Source organism: Pezoporus wallicus, unplaced genomic scaffold, assembly GCF_028554395.1.
Source record: "Pezoporus wallicus isolate ANWC-B61680 ecotype Strahan unplaced genomic scaffold, APGP_CSIRO_Pwel_v1 contig_593, whole genome shotgun sequence".
In the NCBI taxonomy this organism is placed as follows: domain Eukaryota; kingdom Metazoa; phylum Chordata; class Aves; order Psittaciformes; family Psittacidae; genus Pezoporus; species Pezoporus wallicus.
Window position 1 is genome coordinate 2,608,665 of NW_026642342.1, and position 23,160 is coordinate 2,631,824.

At 39.6% G+C, this 23,160-nt stretch overlaps 1 protein-coding gene across 1 annotated transcript in view; it reads right to left on the reverse strand.

Annotated features, from left to right (window-relative positions):
• COL24A1 (collagen type XXIV alpha 1 chain) overlaps nt 1-23,160 on the reverse strand; it is a 152,024-nt gene that overhangs the window by 109,404 nt on the left and 19,460 nt on the right. The window contains exons 5-8 of the mRNA XM_057428954.1: nt 15,554-16,854; nt 7,349-7,402; nt 4,044-4,097; nt 1,783-1,836 (exon numbers count right to left, since the gene is read on the reverse strand). Coding sequence (XP_057284937.1) covers nt 1,783-1,836; nt 4,044-4,097; nt 7,349-7,402; nt 15,554-16,854 — 1,463 coding nt within the window. The remainder of the gene's footprint in view (nt 1-1,782; nt 1,837-4,043; nt 4,098-7,348; nt 7,403-15,553; nt 16,855-23,160) is intronic.

Genomic DNA, 23,160 nt, shown 5'->3' on the forward strand with positions numbered 1-23,160 from the left:
CAATTCTTGAAATAACCCCTTCCTTAGAAGTGAGTGGTTTCACCTCAAATAAATAAATAAAAAAAAATACTGTTCATTGTTTGTGTTCCTGTTATGCCAACAATCCTCAACTAGAAATCAGAGCACCGTTATGGTACATATACTGCCTAAAACATGGTGTAAATCTACTCTGTGTAAAAGACAACATCAAATACGCATATAGACAAAGGTGTTATGCTGGTATATGGCTTACAGTGGCATATAGCAATTCTCATTCAAGTTCTTTAAGCTTGCGACTACATGATGGCATGAATAAGAATTAGAGCATATTGAATGCTAGGGAGATGGAAAAAAAGGTGCATTTTTATCTGTTTTTTGCAGATGGGGGAGGAGAAAAGGTTGTTTTTGTTCTTTTTTCCTTGCTCAGGACTGACAGTGAAGAGACTCTTTCAGGATTAGTGCCCAAATTCAAATCCAGTGAGTCAAGGGACAGATCCTGAAAGTGAGTTAACATCAAAGTAAATTCAAGTCCATTTCTCAGAGTAAGCAAATTTGACTTGCATGAAAATTCAAGAACCTAAAATAGTGAGAACTGTAAAAAGGCATATCAATCCCACAGCTTTTTGATTATACATGCATCTTACATGTACTTAGGTGTAGGTCATACATATACATGGGTGGGCTTTAGACTGTTCTATGACAGCTTGGCCATGCCAAAGAATATAGCTTGAGTTTCATTTAGACACAGAGCTCCCAACACTATGATTAGATTGCCAAAAGCAAAAGCTGGCTAGATTAAAATAATGTTGCTATTTCTACTAAAGTTGCACTTAATTTTCTTATCAGTGTATCAACAGACACATTTCTGAATTCTATTCAGTGGCTCTTTAACATCGAAAACATATTTGTGAATTTGAGGGTTTGACAAAACGTATGCATTAAAAACAAATAATTATGTGCACATCAGCAGCTAGTAAACAAAAGCTATTTGCTAATGCTTGCTTCATTATGGATATTGGTCCTTGATTCCTACAGTGCTTTCTACTTAGCACAAACATTCCACAATTGAACTACTAGCAAATGCTCTTAATAAAACCTAGCATAAATACAAGCTATTCTAAAAGACATAGCGTAGGTAACACATTACAATGAAAACACGCAAATACATTTTCAGTATTATCACATTCATTATAAAGTCTCACACATAGTCAGCAGATTTGTGATCTAAGAATGAAAGACACAAGCTTTCAAGCCCACAAGTTCTATGAAGAACCATTTTAAATATCTATACTCAGATATTTTTGGCAGAGAGAGCAAACACTAGTTTGGCTAAAGCAGGAAATACCTGAAGTGAAAGGACAAATCTTAGCATTGAGAGTCGGTTAAGAAAGTGGTTAAATACAACACAACACGCAATAATGTGTGTCATCACCAGATTTTACCTTAAACAACTGTCTGAACTAATGCAACGTACTGAAGAAAACTGAAATCTGCACTTCGTTATACTAGGGTGAACTGAATTCAATTAAACTGTTCTAAAAGTACATCCTTTTAAATTGTTTTATTTTTATAAGTGAAATCAATATGTTGTTTAAGTTTCAGCTTTGACTATAGTTTTCTATTTTCTCTGGCTTATTATATCACTTGTGCCTGCATTGGCCAGCCTCACATAATTGTCAAAATACACCAGCATCACAGTAAATACAAAGTATTGTGCTGCTATAGCTTGTCTGAATATTAACCAAGACTTCCACAAAAGAATGGGACAGACAAAACATTTCTCTATAACTAAGAAAATATTACCTTTTCTCCACGTTTCACCTGTCCTGGAGAGAATCCTGGGTCTCCTTTAGGGCCCTGTTGCAGAGAAGTTAAGCACATTAATATTATCGGGAAGACAGTTTTGAGTAATATATGCAAAACAAGTATTTTCAACTACTACAGCAAGAGGAAGGAAAATGTTCATATAAAATGCACTCATTATTGCAGATTTTTTTCTCACAACTTTTTCAACTAAGAACAAAATATAATAGTGTGAGTTTGCATTAAAATACGATTTACATTTTCCAAATTTCATAATCATAGAATGGTTAGAGATGGAAGGAATCTTAAAGCTCATCTAGTTACAACCCACAACCAATGGCAGGAACACATTCCACTAGATCAGGTTTCTCGAAGGCCTGTCCAACCCAGCCTCGAACACTGCCAGGGATGGGGCAGCCACAGTTTCTTTGGGCAACCCCTTCCAGAGCCTCACCACCCTTACAGTGAAACCCTTACTGGTTAAGTTTTAACCTATTACCCTTTGTCTTATTGCTACAGTTCCTCTTCATTATTTTTAATCTAAAAAACCAAACAGCCATTGTTATGCATGGCCTTCAGCAGTAAGATCGACAACACGTCACCACAGGTCAAGATGTGAGGATATAAAGCCCTTCATTATTTAACCTATGTAACACTATAGTTTACTCAGAAGAGTGCCAGAATCCACAAACAAGATTTTTCTTAACTAAACCACTTTTCAGAAAGCCAGAAATGCATCTAACACTCATGAATACTTCTATATTACTTTAACAACACCCACCAACTGTTTATCAGGAATTAAATGCCAATTAAACATCAGCTATCGATTGGAACTACTAGATTATGCTCAGGGCTGGATACTATAATATAAGGGCATTAGCCAATGTTGTTCCATGCTTCAAAAGCAAGTCCGTAAGTGATGGTTCAATACAGGAGGGAAAATGCATGCAACCCAAAGGCAGAATAAGATTCTACATTAATTTACTGCCAGAAAATAGTGGCAACTTGTCTGCTATGTTTTAAGATCAAACAGAAGTGTTCTGTCTCAGTTTATGCGGTTGGTGCTGGTCAACTGGATCTTCACAGTTACAGACTGGTTAGCACCTAACTATTTTTTTATTGAAAATGTTTCAGAATATACTTGTATTGAAAGGATAATTTACAGTCTAACAGAAATGAAAGAGATCACTAAGCACCTAGTAATATACACATGTATTTTTTATAAATATATAAAATATCTATAAGCACAAGCACACACACATGTGATTCCTTCTATTCTTAAAATCATGGAGACAACTACAAAACTGACTGGAATTACAATCCAGCAGAGGAGAAAATACATTCTAAAACAAGCCCTAGGAGTAATTGATTACAATTATTTTCCCAGCAATGTATTCTACTACACAGCCAGCATAAATACAGTAAAAATTAATTATGAATCTCAAAGTTTAACTGTTCTTATATAACTAGATAATAACAAAGCACACACAAGAACCAGGGTGACATTGTTTTACAGTGTTTGACACTGAAATTAAATTTCTTTTTATGTCCTCAAGCAGTTTTTAACACCTGTCACGAAAGGTCAGATTCCTGCAATTAGGAATTGTACTAAAATCATGGTTACTGCTGTTTTTTTCCTAACATATCTATCAAACTGTTCAAACTAAATATGAGTTGAAGGCATTCTCCAACTGCACAAAACTGTCAAGTCTATTTAAAGGGCCTATGTCACAAAAGTTGGAAGGGTTTTATCTGAGCTTTCAGTCTAGTATTTTGCCTTTGGTTTTATCTATCACATCCATAAATCTTCAGAATATTATTCTAACATATTAATCACATGACAATGTCAGAAATATGAGAATATTTAAGTATCAAAGCCTGGCTATTGACAAAAAAAAAAAAAAAAAGGCAATGCAAAAAGGTTACAGCAATTAAATATTTATTCTACTTAAATTCAAGTTTATCAAAGAGGCCAAGCTGATTTACAGGAACTCTTTTGGGAAGTACAGACTACTAGCATGGATAACAGTTTCCAAATCATCATTCTGCACACAGAAGGGTTTCCCCACCCTGAATAAACTGCTATTTTGTGTTGATTTGAGGTCCAATTTCATTGATTTAATTAAAATATATTTATACCAACAGTCTCTACCTGTAAACCAAAGAAGGCAAATTACTTCTATTACAGGCAACAGTTCTGGAGCTTCCAAAAAGCAATTAATAAGTTGTTTACATGGCAACATGGATAAATATTAACTCACCTTTGGACCTGGCAATCCTGGCAAACCTGGATTACCATGTGGTCCTGGAATACCCTGTAAAACAAACAAGCAAGCAGGAGTGGGATTATTCAATACTCCAGTGAACAAGTGTGAACAGTTTGCAGAGAACCATTTACTGCATCATTGATGCTTTTAGAAGTGCTGGTTAGAATTTTCAAAGGAATCTTGAGAAAATCTTGCTAAAAAATTTAAAGTTGATTTTTTCCCTTTGTTTTAAAATCTCAGTTTCTATTGTCTTCTCAAATAATTCTTAATGGGTATTTGGCACGCAGTCACTGCAGTGCTGCTCTGCAGCTACAAAACTTGGAGGCTTGGGATAAAATCAGAAAAATAACATTCTGAGGTACCCAGCTATACACTGCAAAGAGAAAGAAGTGGACCAGTTCTCAGCGACTTAAAAAATGACTCAAAGCAGTGTATTCTGCTTCCTGTAAACAAATCACAAAAACCCTTCACCAACCTGATTCTCTCTCAGCCAGTGTAGAAAATGAATGGCCTTGCTACTAAGAGAGTTGAATTTAAACCATTCCAGAAACAGATTGGACTACCAGGACTATCTATGTCTTCCAGGATTAAGTGTGTGATCCTGCAGTACACTCAGCAATCCTCACTCCTTGACAAACTACACATTAGGGAGTAACAGCTGTCAGCAGCTATTCATCTTCCAAACACTGAAGGACCAAGCTGGTGAAAACCTATTCTTGGAAAGTCAGCAACAACACTTTTATTGAATTTATCAAGGCCAAAATTCCACTCCAATAATTAATCCAAATACCAAAAATAATAAGAAACGGCTTTCTCATATATTCAGAGTTCTAACAACAGATAAACTCAGTGCATGTCTTTCCATCAGATGAGACTGAATTTACCAGTTATATCTTACAGTAACACTGAAAGCTGTATCTGTTAAGTGTTCCCTTTCACTAATGACAATGTTAACATAACTTCACTAAAACACTAATCCCATGTGCTGTTTGAGAAATTAATTTGCACACTGGCAACTTTGAAGGCACTCTCGGGGATTTAGGAAAAGGAAACAAATAGGAAGTACCAATGTAGCTGCACTGATTAAGTGGTTCCTAGCTTTTGCAGCTTGAGATGTTACCATCTTGGAGCACAGTGCTGCAATGCAGCTGTTGCACAGCTGTGCAACAGAGGTGAAAATTAGGTTAAATGAGAGGTATTGGGGAATATCATCTCATTACTAATTCTGAAATTGCTGAAATTTCATTGAGAAACTCAGAACAAGCCAAGACATGTAGGAAACCTTAACTGTCATATGTGGACTTCTCTACCCTTGATACTATGCCCACAGTATCCAACCCATGTGAATCTCTTTCAGGATCAGGTTAAACACACACCCAAGAACCCCTGAAGGTGGCCCAGGCAATGTGCCTCTGCACTCTGCTGCTTCCTTTCAACACCTTCAGTCTAATTTCAGGATCACAAATGACAGCTCATGTAAAGGAAGGCAGAAGTCACAGGGTAGACTGGTAGATACAGACATGAACTTTGCATCAACAAGGCTTTACGTGCTTTCAGGCTTGAATATCATACCATGTGTATTCATTAACTGTACTTACTTGAATTTACCAGTGTTGTACAAATTGAAAAGCACTGACATTTCAAAACCATTTATTTCTTTGATCAAAAAATTCCATAGACTTTCTTGGCTCATATAAATATGTATTTTAAACTCAGAACTACTGGTAAATATTAGTCTTGGCCAGTTCCATACTGTTCCAGGCACCTCACTGTAAGTTGTCTCTTCATATTTGAAAGCATATCCTACTCAACAGTTAATCCAGAAGAGTGACACAGTAGAGCACTGTGCTCTTAAGTGTGTCATACCTGTAAGAGACCTAAAAAACCTCAAACTAAAACGAAAAACCCCACAAACAAATAAATCCACTCAAAGAAACAACTGAGCAAGAGGGATCTCGCAAACAAGTATGGCTTTAAACATATGGGTAGCCTCCTCTGAACCAGAAACAGATTACCAATTGTGAGGAACTACTTGGTATGTGGGATCCTGCCTCTGATGCCAGACATACACTCAACATAAGAACCTGAGGTGTTAGAATTGTCAGTTCTTGCATAGAAGTATAATTTGAAAAAAGGATCCAAGAAGTCAGGAAGATATGGATGTGAAGGAATGCTTTTCATTTTATACTTCTAAATGTCTCCTTACCTCCCTTCCCTCCAACTACCCTAAAGAATCAGTTTGGTTTTTGGCCCTTTAACCAGTGTGTTTTCCCATCCATGCAGGCCACGTTTTGAAAGCCAGCAAAGCACAGGATGTTCAACACACTATTGAACAGCAGCTTGTTTAAACGCTCCTCAAAGGCTGAGTCAAAGCTCCTCCTACATGTCTGCTGAGCGTTCATATGAACTACTCCCTTATCTGCCACTTGCAATTTGCTTAGATGAGTGCACACCAGTGATAACCACTTAAATCTCCAAACACTATGGCCCGACATCACCTACACAGCAAATCCTTAGCTGTTACCTCCAGCTGCTCTTCGCCTGGAACCTCCAGAATCAACCATGACCGCAGGGATTCATCAACCATCTATTCAGGTTTTTTTTGGTACACAGTTGTGCAAACACAGATTTACCCTCTTTTGTCCCATCAAATAGGCCTTGCAGGCTTCTCCCATATTCTTGGCAGCTGGGGCACAGGTTTCTGCTCACTGTAGCAAAGCCCATGCTCTGTCCTCTGGCACAAAGCACAGCTGCTGTCCCTGCTCATGTTGGGGTGTCACACAAAAATGAATCCACATTTGCTACTGCAGCTCATTTCTTGGCCAAATTACCCACGTATTTATCATCCCTTTTATCAAGCTGCTGTAACACAAGAGACTAAACCAAATCTTTTGTGTCTTTTCCCCCCTCATCTCTCTTGCAGTGGTTAAATTTGCATCCACCGCCCGCTCCTCTGTGGCCTGCTCACTCCCCCTCATTCCAAAAACACATGAGCACGACCTTAGATGGGAGCAGCACGGAAAAATTAGAAGTTAATACTGCGAGCTGCAGAAGTTAGGTATAAATATAACAAAGCTCTGTGTACGCATCCTTACATGGAACTAACTATGCTGGAGGCTCACAGCAGAAAAGCTGTTTGCTTTGCTTTACTTTGGTCTGTCTGCCAAATGTTCAGAATAATATACTTTCATAATCACCAAACATATGAATAAAGTTGACAAAAACAAAATGATGCAAACTCCAGTTCAATTACTGGTGAACTGCCTAGAGCTACAGAAGAACACATCCATCTTACTCACCCGAGGACCTCTCCTTCCTGATGGCCCAGGTAAACCTGGAGGACCTGGAGGACCCTGGTGATAGAAAATCAAAACAATTGAGGCTAAAACTTGATACAAGGACAGTATCACAAGTCGGAATCAGACCAGCTCTTCTAACTGATGACTTTCTGCTCATGCAGACCTTCTCAAATTGAAAACCAATTCCCAAACTCCAAGCATGTGTTTTTTTTTAATCTGGCTCTAAATCAGATTTCTGTTTAGAAAGTATCTTATGTCAGAGGAACTGGAGCTAACAATAATACAAATACACTTAAGTGAAAGTTACTCAAGAATGATCAGATCAGTTCTAGGATTAGGAACAAGCAAGTACAGTGTATTTCAAAACAAAGAGCAGAGAATAATTAAGACTTTTCATTAAGCATGCTGGCATGCCAAACATATTTTAGAAAAGTCAGGAGTGAGTGAAAAAATTAGATACCTCACAGAAAAGACAGACATGAAATAGAAGAAAATAAATGCAGACAAATGATTGTTCAGTTTCCTATTAAAGGCTTCTGATAAGAATAATTGGTAGCTTGTTTGCCCTTGTACATAGCAAATGTGGTTCTCTTTAACGATAATGCAGGGGTTTCTTTTTTTAAATACTAGTGTATAACCAAATGTATCTTTTGCAAAAAAATTAGGTTTTTAGTCACTCTATTAGACAGTGTACCACCCTATGTATATCTAGTTGTTTTGACCTTTCCTTTTCTGTTCACATTGAAAACCCGAGAATCTACTTCATTGTACTCAAATACTAATGAGAGCTCTAGATTAACATCTGCACTAATTTGTGTTATATTTCGCCTGTCACACTTGAGTCTTAAGGAGGCATAGGCTATTCTTAAGGGTGAATTCAACTCCCATCCAAATGCCAGCATGGCAAGTCTCAGCTTTAACAGAAACCAAGTGCTCCCACTGCAAGGGAAGAGGGGCATCAAGAAAGCCAGACCTCACAAAGGTCAGTCAATGACAGAAGGAAGGGATTCAACTTGCTTTTTCACCCAGGCTTCCTAGCACTCCTGTGTTCTGTACACACAACAGCCTCTCACCTGAGGCACTAGGATAACGGCAGCTGAAATGGCCAGCTCACAGGCTTTGCAAAAAAAAGGGGTGTTGGGACAACAGAGAGAGAGAAAGCAACTAAAGGAAAAACAAACACAAAAACCCTTTGCGGTTTTATTAGCAACCAATGAATCCTTTTATTATGACAACAGTTGCATTTTAAAAACCTGAAGTTTTGTGGAAGTGGTATTTCTTTTCCCTTGGAAAGGTAATGGCACTGGAAGAGAAGACTGCTGATTACAAACTTTAGGCATTGTCAAGCCAATTACATTTATTTGGCAAAAACACAAACCACTCCGGACAATTCTGGGAAGAATATTGTTATTCTGAGGAAGGAAAAAAAAACCTCAAATATTTTCCTTTCCAATTAACAATAATAACCTTAGGAGTCTAAGTGTAGTACAACTGCCCGTTTACAACTGGGAATATCTGTACAGCCATACATACTATATTAAGTCATGATGAAACCCATACTCTGCACTTCCCTTTCTGTGTAATTTTGAAGACACAAGTCTGTGCAACAGTCCTAGTCTTTAGATCAAACCATAATATGTCATACTTTCAGCATAGGAGGTTTGCAATTCACCCTGACTGCATACATGCTCACTAGCATTCTCATATCTTTCTTAACTAAAAAGACCCTGTGTTTACTAAAAAAGTAGCAGACAGACACATGGAAAGCTCCTGACCTGGCATTTTTGTTCAGGCCCAAAAACCTACCTGAAAATGGCACAGAGAGCCCCCACCCTGCCACTGCTGAAGTAGCATGCTTCCTAGTATGTCCTCTCAAATAGTAAGTTAAGAGATGCCCTTTGATTAGAAAATTATCCTGGGACTACAAAGGAAAACATATAATATTTTTAATTAAGTAGAATAGTTGCAACTAGTGTGTGCTCTTCTGTGATGTGCACTGCAAGGCTGATCTAGGTCCCTAGCTGCTTTTCGCTTATCTTTCAGAATACATTAATAGCCAAACCCCCATCATTTTCCTAATAGAAATTTTAATGACTATTTCTTAACATCCCTGATCTTTGCTGCCAATTTCTCAAATGAGGGCAGTACAAATACTTTTTCCTATGTGACCTTTTCTTTTTTTTAAATAGCACCAAACCCCTGCCCCATTTTGATTGCACTAATTCATAAACAATTATCTCCATCTAAAGAACACAAACCCAAGATAACTTAATTACAACGAAGCCTTCGGCAACCCCTAAAAGAAGCAGTAAAATGTATTTTGAATGACGCATCCAGATCTTAATAATACTTTCTCAAGACTTTCTAAAACAAAGTCCATCACTGTAGATGAAGTCTCTGGTCACCAATAATAAGCAATTAGCACCAGCAATCCAGGTGATTGATTAAAGGACTCTCCTTAACCAGAGTATGTTACTCCTTAATCTGCAGCTCCCTGCAACTTAGGCAACATTTCTTCTGAATGCATACTTAGTAGAGCACACGCAAGTCTTCCTGGAAGTGCTTTACTGACTAGTTTTAAGAAGTTATCCTATCCTATGCACTGCTTCAACCTGTGAAAGCAACTGCAACTTCAGATCAGCACGGCTGTTTTCGTACTAGCTAGGAAGCTATGCCTCTTAAGCATCCACGTAAGCCACAGAAGTCAACAATGACCACAGAATTAGTCATTTGTTTGAATAGCTTTTCCTCCAACTACTGAAAACAGTAATTCAACAAACCTGAAGCAATTAAGAAGGTTAATGTGTATTTTTGCATTTGACATTTTAACCACCACCAATAAAATAGTGACTTTGTGTAAGTATTACTAAAATGCATTTAATAAGATCAGTTTACTCAAAACACTAAGTTGTACTCTAAACCAGGTTCAACTTACTGTCCTAAGGAATTGTAAAAATTTCATTTAGCGATTGAGAGGAGAAGCTCAAGTACCAAATAATTGTGGCTTAATCCTGAAACAATACAAGTAGATGCTACTCTTCCAGAAACTCTCACTACCTTTCAAATGGTCATTGGGATGAGCATAACTGTGAACTTTCACAGGCATTTTCTAGGCTACTGAAGCCTTTCTATGGATGCATGTGTTTTAAACTTGCCCTACTTGCCAGCATTAATAAGAAGCATTTCACTTTATATATAACAAGCCCCTCAGATTTCAGATGCAAAGCAGTATATCCTGGATTAAATAAACGCTCCTGCACTAACATATGCTGATCCTGCTGCCATTCAATACCCAACTCATATTCGCTGAAGTTCCTCTTGCAGAACTGTGAGGTTTCTCTTTAAAAGGCATTTGACCAGACCCAAATCACTCAACTTCAGCTCACCTCAAACACTTTTTTAAAAAAGACTAAATTTCAGAAACATGTGAGTTTAATGCTTGATCCATCATACACTAAAGCAGGTGGTCCTTCAGCAAAACACAAATCCCATGAACCTTTCTGCACATCATCACCCAATACCTGAAATACAGCAGGAAAGTAAACAAACATCAGGTTCTGTGACTCTTAAACACCTCTACATGAAAAGAAAATTCAATTTTGACATTGCTAATTATCACTTATTCTACTGTTCAGGTACTACTCTGATTAGCTATGTTTTCCTTATGTGCCACCTAAAATTTCCTACTCTGTCTTCCCATACTTTCTGCGAACAGGCAAAAAAAAGTATCTTTATTAACTCACCCTTTGCAGAACTATTACATGTACTTACTTTCATTACTAAACACGCTTTTATTTTAACCTTTGCTCATGTTTTCTATAACGGTGGGGCCGTTACTGCAGCCTTCTAAAATCCTTCCATTCTGTCTACATCTTTTTTAAAGCTCAACATCCAAAAACTCCAGCCTCAGCATACCCAGACCAGCAGAAAAACCACCTCTGATACTCACCACTTCTGGTAATGCATTAGGCGTAAGATGCATTTATTCTCTTGTGCACCATAACGTTACTCTATTACGCTCATCTGACTGCCTAGCCAATCACCTGTATCCTCTATTTGGACTTTTAATTTCTGTAATATTGCACTGTTTCATCCCATGAGTTTTAGACCATCTGGAATTCTGATTTTGTCAGTCAGAACTCTTCTACCTACTCCTAGCATGTTTTGTCTACCTTTTTAAAGCATATTACTTCATAAAGATATTAATTATTGAGCACAAGGATCCTACCAAATAATGAATATCTAACATCTATTTTTACTTCTTGCTTCATCTGCATTTCACTGGAAATGATAAAAAAAAAACCCACATGGTTTTCTTTCCAAATGTCTTAGAGCAGGCAGTCACCTGTGTATGATTTACCTCCCTTCTTTACAGCTGTGGAAGTCTTTCCCTTTCTCTGTCAAGAATTCCTATGACAGCTAAGGCAATGTCATCAATATCAGAGGAATTACAGTTTTCCAATAGTGTGGTTCAGAAGAGAGAGAAACTGCATCAGTTTCAGGTGAATTAAATGAAATGTTTAAATATTTAAGACTGTCTTTTTGCTACTAAAAATAAAACAGCAACAATCTCAAGTTTTTATCTGAATCAGCAGATACTGAGATAGACTTCTTTGCCTGGGCAGGGAAATGTGAGGCTTACCTACAGAGCTAAAAATGCATCAAAGTGATTAACTGCCCAATATATCCCCTGTAGCGAGGGAGAGCCTCAGCCAAGCAATTTTGTTCAACCGAGAAATAAGCTAAGAGTGAAATAAACTGAAGTGTAACAGGGTAGCTAAGGTCAAAATAAGTGGAATAAGCCAAGAGTGAAAGGGTAGATGACACTCCTCTTACTGCTACTTATTTAGCACCACATTCAGAATCTCTGAACTGACCTCTCTCAAGGTTCTCGCTCTCAAGACTCTTGGCTGAAATAAGAGCATCTCATCTGGGACTCAGTTCTGCCTAGTGCAGGGACTGCATTTCCAATTCCTCCTGGCAGTATCTCCAGACTACTTCTCCCTACCAACTATATAGCTTAAAGAACACCACCATCTGGTCTATCTACTATTTTCTCCTCCTGGTCAAGTGTCTTCATAATCCAGAAAGCTTTTCCAATAGAGGAAACTAATTCACAGAATCACAGAATTGTTTGGGTTGGAAGGGATCTTACAGCCCATCCAGTTCCCATGCCCTGCCACGGGCAGGGACACCTTCCACTAGACCAGGCTGCTCCAAGCCCTGTCCAACCTGGCCTTGAACACTGCCAGGGATGGGGCAGCCGCAGCTTCTCTGGGCTACATCACAGGGAAGAACTTCCTTCTATCACATCTAAACCTGCCCTCTTTAAAGCCGTTACCCCTTGTCCTTGCACTAAGTCCTTCTCCAGCTTCTTGTAGGCCCTAGCTCATTTCTCAGGGGAAGCCAAATCCTGTGCAGATAGGCCTGCAGGTGCAATCACCTACCAGCAAGTAACCTAAATCTACTCTTCAGCTCACATCAACCCCTCTTCCTACCAGCATGGGCTATGTATCATGTTACTGCAAGCTGCTTTAGGACTACGTAATGAAGAATATCTGCTTGAAAGTTAAACAATTAAAAACACACACCAGATTTATTTTCTTTTATACAGTGCCAAAACCCTAATACAAAAAGGAGTCGCTCACTAATGAATGGTGCAGCTTTCCCTCTAAACTAGTGGTTGAAGAGACCGCACTGTTGCACTTTAAATTCACTTTGTATTTTTGTAGGGAATTTTGGTCATTGTAACTGCTAGAATTTTGATCAGGGTCTTAACAGTTTTGAAGAAATAGGTGCCTTTTTCCATATGCTATCCATAAATGAAAGCCTGAATTCTGGAGCACTACTTTGCAGTGGTGGGTGAATTACACAGCTGTGGCATCATGGAATACAAGGGGCTTAGTTATTATACAAGGCAAGAATGAGTTCTGGTAGATTATTAAAAGCTAAATGGAAGCTAAGGAGTTCAAGAACCACAAAAGCTAGTTCTTGCCCATCAGTTCCAATAGTATGAATATTATTTCTGTGTTGAAATCTTGAAAGAAGATTCAAACCAACCACAACATAATGAAAAAGGAAAAAATAAAAAAAGCTGGAGCGAACAGGTTTTCATGTCTCATCAGGATATTTTGCTGCAAGGGAAGTTTGCAAGCTCCTCATGTTGCTTTTTCAGGCTCCCCATTGATAAGACTGGGGGTACTTGTGTAGTAAAGTGTTAGAGCCACATACATAAAAGCTGGATTGTCTCTGTTAGACTAAGGCAGCAAAGGAAGACCACCTCTGCAAGTCTGAAGCCAACACCAGTGGCAGGTACTGCACCACACAACATCCATGCAACACAATTCTTTACAAAAGCCTGTGTGGACAAGGCCAAGTCTCCTTCTACTATCAACCTCTGAGCAATGCTTCAGCTGCTTCTGTTCCAGTGGGTGCTGCTGGCCCATTCAGCCCAACTAGTGCTTACAAAGGTCTGTATGAACTTCCCAGCTCTGCCACTGATCTCTAAGACTTCAGGCATGTTATTTAAATCCTGACCCAGCAAAACACTTCAGAACAAATGCACCATATTCATTGCTACAGACCATACTAAACACAAGGTCTGCTCCAACTGCCTTCCTAGACAAGGCAAACTTCTGCAACCCTGGTCTGTAAGACAGGCATACAAAATGGTAACACAGACACCTTCAAGCTCTCCAAATCAGCTATCATCTTTGACACTGTATGTATAGGGTCTGTGTGTAGAAAAAAAGCAGAGCATTCCCTTGAAGTTTCTTAGTAATGTGAACAGCCAACAGCATTATCAGCAGTCATTTCTGTGCCATGTAAAAAAGAATGGATTTCTCGGCTGTAGCTGACTTAAATCGCAACGTGTAAGCTACCTGCTAAAATGAAAAGCTTCCATTAGCAGTTACTAAACATCCTAAACTCCAAAACTGGAAATTAACATCATGTTGATGACAGATACATACTTACTGATATGTCCCTATAAATACTACTATAAGGGACAAAAGAGAAAAAACGCCCAAAGCTGACTTTGCGTTCAAAATGGATTAAGCAAGAGCATCCTGGACTAAACTGAATTATTTGTTAACACTTCTTTTAATTGCATAACAAGCCCTTTGCATCTGGATCCTGTGGAGAGTAAAAATTTAACTTTTAAAAAGGTTTTCAGTTGCTGACTACCTTAAGAAAAAGATTATTTTGGTGTTGAAAGAACACAAACAATAAAATTATGGGCATAGTCAAATTTATATGAGGAGCTGCTTAACACACATCAAATTGCCTTCTAGTAATAACCACACAAATGCACACACACCACAAAAAAAAGAGAGCAAGTGGAATTATTTACTGCATGCTATGGTTTAAAAAATGTTAACCAACAACTCAAACAAGCACCATCATAACCCCCAGGCTAAGCAGGAGCTGCTGTTCTCTCTTGTCTGTACTAGATGATCTTAAGGTCCTTTCCAACCTGAACTATTTTATGATTCTATGATTCTATACCTTCATATATATTGCTCCCACTTTTATGTATTAAAATGGTTTGAGCCTTGTGCACACAGTAAGGACAAACGGTTTTCTATTAAAAGCACTACTGTGCATTTACAGTTGTTTCAGGGATCACTTACCCTGCAAATGGAAAAATATGCTAATAAAATATTCTAAGACTGTTCTAAAAATAATTTCACATGCAGGTTTGCATGACCCTGTAACCTTGGGTTACAGATGGTTTTACCAGTCTAGATTCTGCAACTGGTCCCCTTCCACAATCAGAAGTTTTGATAGCATAGCTCAACTGAGGAAACTATGCCAGTCTTCCAAACAACCTGGTGGTTCTTTCCATCAGCCAATGTCTACATCTGTGTACTGCATGATTTTTTCCGGTAATTTTATTAAGTGAGCAGTCTTCATAACTAGCACCTATAAACATCTGGCTGCATTTCAAAATTTAAAGAAGCCTGGGTTGCCTATCACTTCACCAGAATGTGAACATCTTCGTATTCTTCCAGTAAATAAAAATACAACACTTACACCAAAATTACATGCGGTAAAGAGACATACTTAAGGCAGACAAACATTTGTACAGTACAGCCCAAAAAAGCTGCAGTCATAGCTTTGGCATGCTTTGCAAAATTTCTTTCAAAGCCTCTGTTAAATGTATGGTGCTACATTATAGTAAAAAGAGGAGTAAAGATAACTTACAGGAGGTCCAGTTTCCCCCTTTGGACCTCTGACACTTCCCACTTCAAACATTTGCTCAAGATCTTCATAGTCATAATCATAATTATCAACACCAATTTCATGATTGTTTTCCATATGGTAAGTCTCATCAGCATCAAAGGCACCTTCCTGCCCTGGACTGAGCTGATTATCCAAAGGGAGGTCCACAGGCAAACGGTACAGGCTTGCATTGAAGATTTGCTGCTCTCTGCTTGGTTCATCTGAAGGTTTTGCTTTGTCCATTCCACTGCTTTTAGTTTTACTCTGTTTTACAGGGGAAATCAGAGAAGGCTCACATTGTCTGCCTGCATCTTCTGTGGTATTATCTGAAGTATCTGGATATGATCCTTTGGGGGTTTTAGTGATGTTTCTCTTTGTGCCAGTCTCCTGCTGATGAAGAGGCAGACTGATGTACTCCTGGAGCTCTGTTTCAGGCGAAGCTTCCAGCAGCAGAGGTTTGGCCTCTGCAAACTCCAATGCAGAGACATTTCTTGACTCAAAGTCTTCTGGTAGAGAATGACTCTGAGCAACACTGGTAACAGGAATGTTTGGCACTTCTTTCCTTCTATAAGCCGATATGCCTTCTGACTGCTTTTCCTCATCAGCCATCATCTTCAAAAAAACATCCAGCCCATCTGATGCATGCAGAATTCCTGGCAGAGATCGACAGGTTTCAGCTTGGCGACATTGCTGCTTCACATATTTACAATAGTTTGCAGATGCTTCTGCAGAGGCAATAATATCTAGCTGACATATAACTCCTTCAAAGCTGACAGAGTGAGAGTTCATCCTTCCCAGGGTAAATAAAGCATCCAAATCAAATGTCTCCACTTCAGAAAGTACTTCCCTGCTATAGTGCTTCTTTCCACACTCAGCAAATATTGAGACAGTCTTGTCTCTAATGTCAATGGCAAATGAATGCCATTTTTCATTATGAACACTATAATCAAAGTGTACGGACTGCTTCCCACCAGTGAACACCGCTACCTTTCTTGGTAGCAGCTGGACACCAAACTGCAGCCTACTTTTGTTCCTAATACTGAAAAGGAAAGCATTATTTATTTTGTACGAGTATAACCCAACCAATATGGTGAACTGATGCCCTAGACTTGATGGTAGGACTTGAATGATGGGGGACTCAATATGTGCATCACTAGTTAGTACAACTCCTGATACAGTTAGACGAACACCCTGAGGTAACAGAGATGATGTTGAGGGCACTGTCGTCTCTGAGGGCTGTTGAACATCTTTCACAAGGCCTAGTTGATGAAGAACATCTATTGCTGTAAAAAAAGAAATAAAGGCATACTGTTGACTTCTTTTACAAGCTCATAAATTCAGATCCACATAAACAAATGTATGCACATTTTAAAAAAAAGATCAGTACTTCCCAGAGCATGTATACAGCACGCAGCAAGGCCACCATATCCCTAGTGTAAGGCACACCCATATTTGGCATAAATCAAAGAAATAATTAAAGCCAGAACAAATTTTCTATCTTAAAAGAAAAACACACAGAAAAGCACAAATAATGCCCATTGTAGTTTAATTCATTTATGAAACTGAAAAAATCCCCATCTGGCCTTCAACCTCCGTACCAGTCAATGAACACACTATGTTGGTTCCTTATTTACTTGGCTAATCCTGCTTACTCTTTGAGGTTTGGTTTTGGTTTGTTTTACTTAAACTTTTTCTTCTGCAAAACATTCTGCAGTAAAACCATAGTTTTCCTTTTTCTCTGAAAAGTTCAAATGAATTTGAGGGGATGGTTGCTTTGTTTTTAATAAGGCATGAGCTATTCATAACATAGTGACAGCTCAGTAGAGCATCTAAAGATAGTCACTGGTTCAAAGCAAAATATAAAGGTAAGCCTTGCCAAGCAGCTATTATGTGCTGCAGAGATAATTTGACTGGTACCTGGGAAGAATTGCTGTGCTTCCACAAGTGAGTTCTCCACCCACCATGCAAGGCCCTGTGCCATTACAGCCCTGGCTTCAAAGAGAACCGTTTTCCCAGTGGGATCACCCTTGACTGTATCTGTGCCAAACCTAGTCAGACTAAAAGAAAACAAAGATCTTTTCAAGGGGGGTGCAACAGAGCATGCCACTGCCTCCTTTCCATCCACATGGTTTATTTGCTAGGACCAGGGACAAAGTGAACTCTGCAAAAACAAAAGTGGTGAGGAACAAGGAAAGAGGAAGAACATTGGGACCCAAGGGGCAGCTCTCCCATCTTCTGGCTCGTCTGTCCTTTCATAGGATCTCAGTTTGCAGCTACACAGATGAGATACTGAAGAGTGCACTACTGTACAGCAGGAGATAGCAATGGACATTAAGGAGACAGAGAAACCAGCTGTCCTACTGATTTATGTCCTGCAGATTTGGCTTTGGTGCATAGAAGTCTGGGTAGGAGATCTTCCTACAGGGTGGAATGAGAAGTGGCATTTTCACCGCTGGATTCTCTACTGCCTTACATAACATGAACTTTGTGCTTTAACCCTTCCCTTAGCTTGGACCTTTCAGTATCTCCACCTCACACCTGGCTAAATATTATCACCTAATGGGTAGAAACACAGTTATCTAGCCTCCTGATAAACTAAAATCATACCCAACCTGGGTAAGAAAAAAAAAAAAAGAAAAAAAGAAAAAAATCAGAGCCAGGGTAAATCAATGGTCAAAGATGATGAAATTCATTTGGTGTTCATTTGCTGCCTAAATCAGACTAAGGAATGTTGGAGTTGGCAGGCATAAGCACCTTCTTCCTTCAGGATGAATATAAAGACACTGTAAGATCCCTTATGATGCAGCTGAAACAAAGACTACAAAGGCTTGATAGGAGATAAACATCATGTCCCCAGCAGTCGTTCTGCAGGGTCACAAAATAAGACAGCACTTACGGCACTAAACTGCTGTTCTGGGTGTTTGTGGAATTGCTAAAGAAATACTGCAGAAACTGAGATAAAGGGCAATCATGAGACAAGAAGGTTGGGGGCTAAAATATATGACATGAGAAAAGGCTTAAGGACATACACTTGCTTGGCCTGGAGATAGGAAGGTTTGGGGAAGACTAAAGACAATTGCCCATTATTTGAATTGGGCAAACAGGAAAACTGAGGAGTAACAGGCACAGGCTGCAACACAAGAAATTCCATTCTCTTACAAAGAACAAGCATTCTCACCGCAAAAGTGGTTAAGTGCTGGAGCAGGGGGGCAGAGACATTGTGTAACCTCCATTCTTGGAGACTTTTAAAGCCCAACTGGACAGGACCCAGAAGTTTGAACTAACTTCAGCACTGACCCTGATCTCAGCAGGAGGCAGGACCAGATGACCTCAAGGTCCCTGTAGCCTATATTTTCCGATTTTCTGCACAATGGGAAACTGAGTGTTGTACTTCTCATACACAGCATCGCACAGAAGCACAGGGTATCATCTTTTTCTCCCCATAACTGGCTGGACCTAAGCTTCAGTGAACTGTCTATATAAAAAATAATTAGTAGTATTTAACAGTTGCACTGACCTAATAAGCCAGAAAGAAGTTAAGAATTCTCTGCTCTATTGAGAGAAAAAAGAAACTGAAACAAATGGATGTTCACTTTTAGTGGAAAAAAGTTCTCCTTTCCCAGTCTCCCCTTTCTCTGTTCACTGAATGTATTCATAGCAAACTCTAAGATTAGACAGATGTTGGCTTAGTTTCAGTGGTAAGTTATGAAAAGAGCCTGACATTTCCTTGGGAGTGATTTATAAACTGGAACCAAAAGCATCAACCTGAATGCACCGTACATCTTGAAAATTAATCACACACCTTGTAGTGTTTCTAGTCAAGTTTGAGATTCACAGATGTGCCAAGATTATCCTGGCAGGTAGCCAGCAGAGACAGAGGCATGGAGAAAGCATCTCTTTGCAGAACATCATGTGTACACCGATTTCTCAAGATACTTTGCCTCAGAGCAATTAATTTAGTATGGCTGTATTTTTATCTGTCAAACTGATAATGGAGGTCAGATTAAGCAGACCTTCAGAGCACAGTGTATCTGCTAATGAACCACCACACCCCGGTCCTGCATGGTCTACATATAGTTACAGAGAAGAAAGCTGTACTTGTATTGCCTGTGCGAAAACTAGGAAGAAACACAGGTCATGTGCTCTGGGAAACACAGAGGTCTTATATATGCAAATAATATCGCACGGCTGGAGACACCATTGCATCACTTCTGTGTGCTGCCTGGGCTACCTAACTGCACATCTGATAGCCTAACCTGAAGTGCCTAAATATCGTAACCTAACAATAAATATTTGGCAAGTGTTTCTATTTTAAAACATTTGCAATTATACATTTGTATTTTAAAAAATTATTGCATGTGATCTGCCCAAACTATCACAGATTGAAATACAAAACAAAAGCTTAAACCCAAATGGGCTTAAATCAGTCAATTTAAAAATCACATTCAAAAGTATCGCTACTAAGTCTCAAAATGCAAGCAAAATTGCCAAGATTTTGGCAGTTCTAATTTGAAAACAGCACATTGTTTAAAAGTTATTAATAAAAGGAGAGTTCTCTGAGAGCACAATAAGAAGTAAGACAGATACTCCACATCCTGGCAAAGAGACTTCTGCAAACAATGACAGGTCCTGAGAAAGCTAATCACAGATAAATGTGTGAAAAATTACAGCAAAAGATTAAGCATCAACTAATTATCCCTTGCTGATTTGCTGCCTGTTAACCCACCCTCAGGCCAAAAGGCTGTTCCAAACTTTTTTGGCCAGTCCGTTGCTTCATTTCTGGTCCAACATGTATTTTAGCTCAGGGCTTTCAGAAGCTCTTGGCAGCACACATGGTTTTGGGAGGAGGCAATTTGCTCAACTCCTCCTCCCAGCATGAATACCACAATTTTCTTCACCTATCAGGAGTCAGTTCTCTTTGTTTACCCATGTTTGCATGGCATCTGACTTCACTTACTGCTTACTCAACTCAGTAGTCCCAAAAATCGTAACACCTCATCTTCTTGAAGGAACAACTGTTTTGTGTTTTAGGTGTCAAGCGCTTTCCTTCCACTTTCTAGGAGGACTTGAAAAATTCACAATCTTACTGTGCCAAGAGGAGGGGAAACCTAACAGGGACTTTGGCAAACAAACAAACAAAAAAAAACACAACAAAAAAAAGCCAACTTCTGACCCTCTCGTGTCATAGAAAAAGAGGAGAAAAACAAAAAAATCCCCAAAAGGAACTGGGGAGGGATGAGGGGATTTGGCTATTGGATCATTCCAAACCCCCATTCTGTTCAGTCTCTCCAGTTCACTTCCCACATTCCTCCATACTCTGAAGGCAAAATATTTGGGGTGATCTCTCTATTTCAGCAATCCTAGTATACACATTACTCACTTTCCCTTTACCAGTATGCACCAAGGAAAGGCAAGGGTCATCCATCAGTCAGCTCCACCAGAACCGAGAGTAAGTATTCAGCAGGTGGCCCATTTCCTAGGTGATGCTGCATCTGCAACTGGGTAAATTAAGATATCTGGCTGCAGCCAGTGCTCTTGCAGACACAAAGATGAGCGACTAGCCTTGGAAATCCAACCAGATACATTGATTCTCTATGTCCTTGAGCCACACTCAAAGTACTATTCATAAAGGCTGAGGCTGTATCTTTGTATGTGTTTCACTGAACGCAATATACAGCTGCCTACTAAAATGAACATGGCATAGCTTCTCAGATGAAGCATGCATAGGCTGTCATATAAGCTCAGGGAAAAAAGGGATGTTAATTACTCTAGTAGCCTCTTCCTATTTGGCAGAATACTTTTTTTTCCAAAACACAGGTGCCACAGGTTTTAATAACAATGTGAGTTTTAACACATTCCAAATGGGCAGACAGTCCTATTCCTCTTCAGAGACCAAATTCTAAACGCTGCAAATGGCATAGTGCTAGCTCTGCAGGCTGCACACCGAGACTGTTCTTTTTTTGAGGAGGTTTCCTCAGTCTGCTGCTCCCTGAACTGCCTTTCGCAAACTTGCTCGCGCAGCATGCAAATAAAGTGCACGAGGGACCAAATTCACCCATGGGCAGAAAGATGCATCAAGGTTCCACGCATCATTTTGATCATAAGCAACCACCTAAAGGAAATGAAGTTGGTATGGCATCTGTGCACAGGGGGTGGGGGAGAGAGTTTCCACTCGGTAGGGCTTCTTACACAGTTATCTACAAATGCTGCTTTATCTGCTGATGACCAAAGAAAAATTAATCATATATAGCCACATCAAGACTGGACGCTGCACTCCATTTCTGCAAAGGTCTGTGCACAGAGGTGCTCTGGGCTGAGAGGTGAATAAGCCTCTAACTGTACCCACTCCCCCATGTCGCTGCCAGCCCCTAGTCCTGTAGCCTTCACAGTCCTCTCCTAAAGTTTTGTTAGAAAAGCCCTTCTGAGGCTGAGGCACATGAAAAGTGAGAGAAACTGGTCACTTCTTTTCAAAGAGGAGGGTGGTCTGTAGGGATGAAGACAACTCAGACCATCACTGCACACCTGCCTCTGGCATCCTTCACCTCCTCCTGCTACACTGGGAAAGTGCAAACAGCCTCTTCTCTTTCCATCCCTGCAGGCCTGGAGCGGAGCAGGGCAGGCCACACACATCTATGAGTGCTGCCCCTCCTCTGATGAGAACTTGGCTCAGCTGCAAGGAAAATCCAGGAAAATCCCACCATCACAAAAGCACGTGTCTCCCATTGAGCTGAACATGAAAAAAAATCAACAACCAACCTTACCAGGCAAACAAGGAGCAATGAATGGAAAGCAAAACTACAAAGAGAGCAGGGAGGTGAGGGGGGAACACAACTGAAGAAAAAAAAAAAAAAACAAGCTTTGCCAGTTGCAGGAAATTGTTAGAAGGTAAAAGATTGGTGAGAATAACGGTGGGAGGCTGCCAAGATATCCCACGGGGCTCTAGCAAAACGTTATCAGGAATAAGTCTTGTCTTAACCATACAACCCAGCTGTTTGTATTCAGCTGAGTATCTGCAGTTAACATACTTACCAGCCAAGGTTGACCTATTTCTTGCTTCACCTGTATGGTGAAGGACCATGGCAGAGAACTGGCACTGCCGCTCTTCTGGCAGGTAAGAAATGACTATATGGCACATTAGCCTCCACCACTTTGGGATGCTAATATTACCCCAGGGGTCACTTGTGCAAGCTGCACATCTGGTACAGTTGGCAGATTAAAGAACAAACTGAAAACAAGACAACCCTATTTCCTTACTAACATCTGCATCTGAATGCAAAACCAAATGAATACACAATTTCACTTTTTGCTTTAATGATGCCAGCCTAGACTAAGCCCTTATTATATGCAGTGGTTTGCTTGCACAGCCCTAAGTGCAAAGGTAACTCAGTCATAGCTCGCCACCCCCAAAGACACCCACTTACAGTGAAGACACAATCAAAGCCTTTTCACTGTACAAGGCTTCCCTTTTATGAAGGGCTTGCTTAAATATGTAAGCAATTTCACAGACAGAAAATCTGAGTAATTTTTAAAAGGTCATCTTTTCCAAACTGGTTGCTTTAAAATTTACTCTCATTATGCTGTAGCTGGTA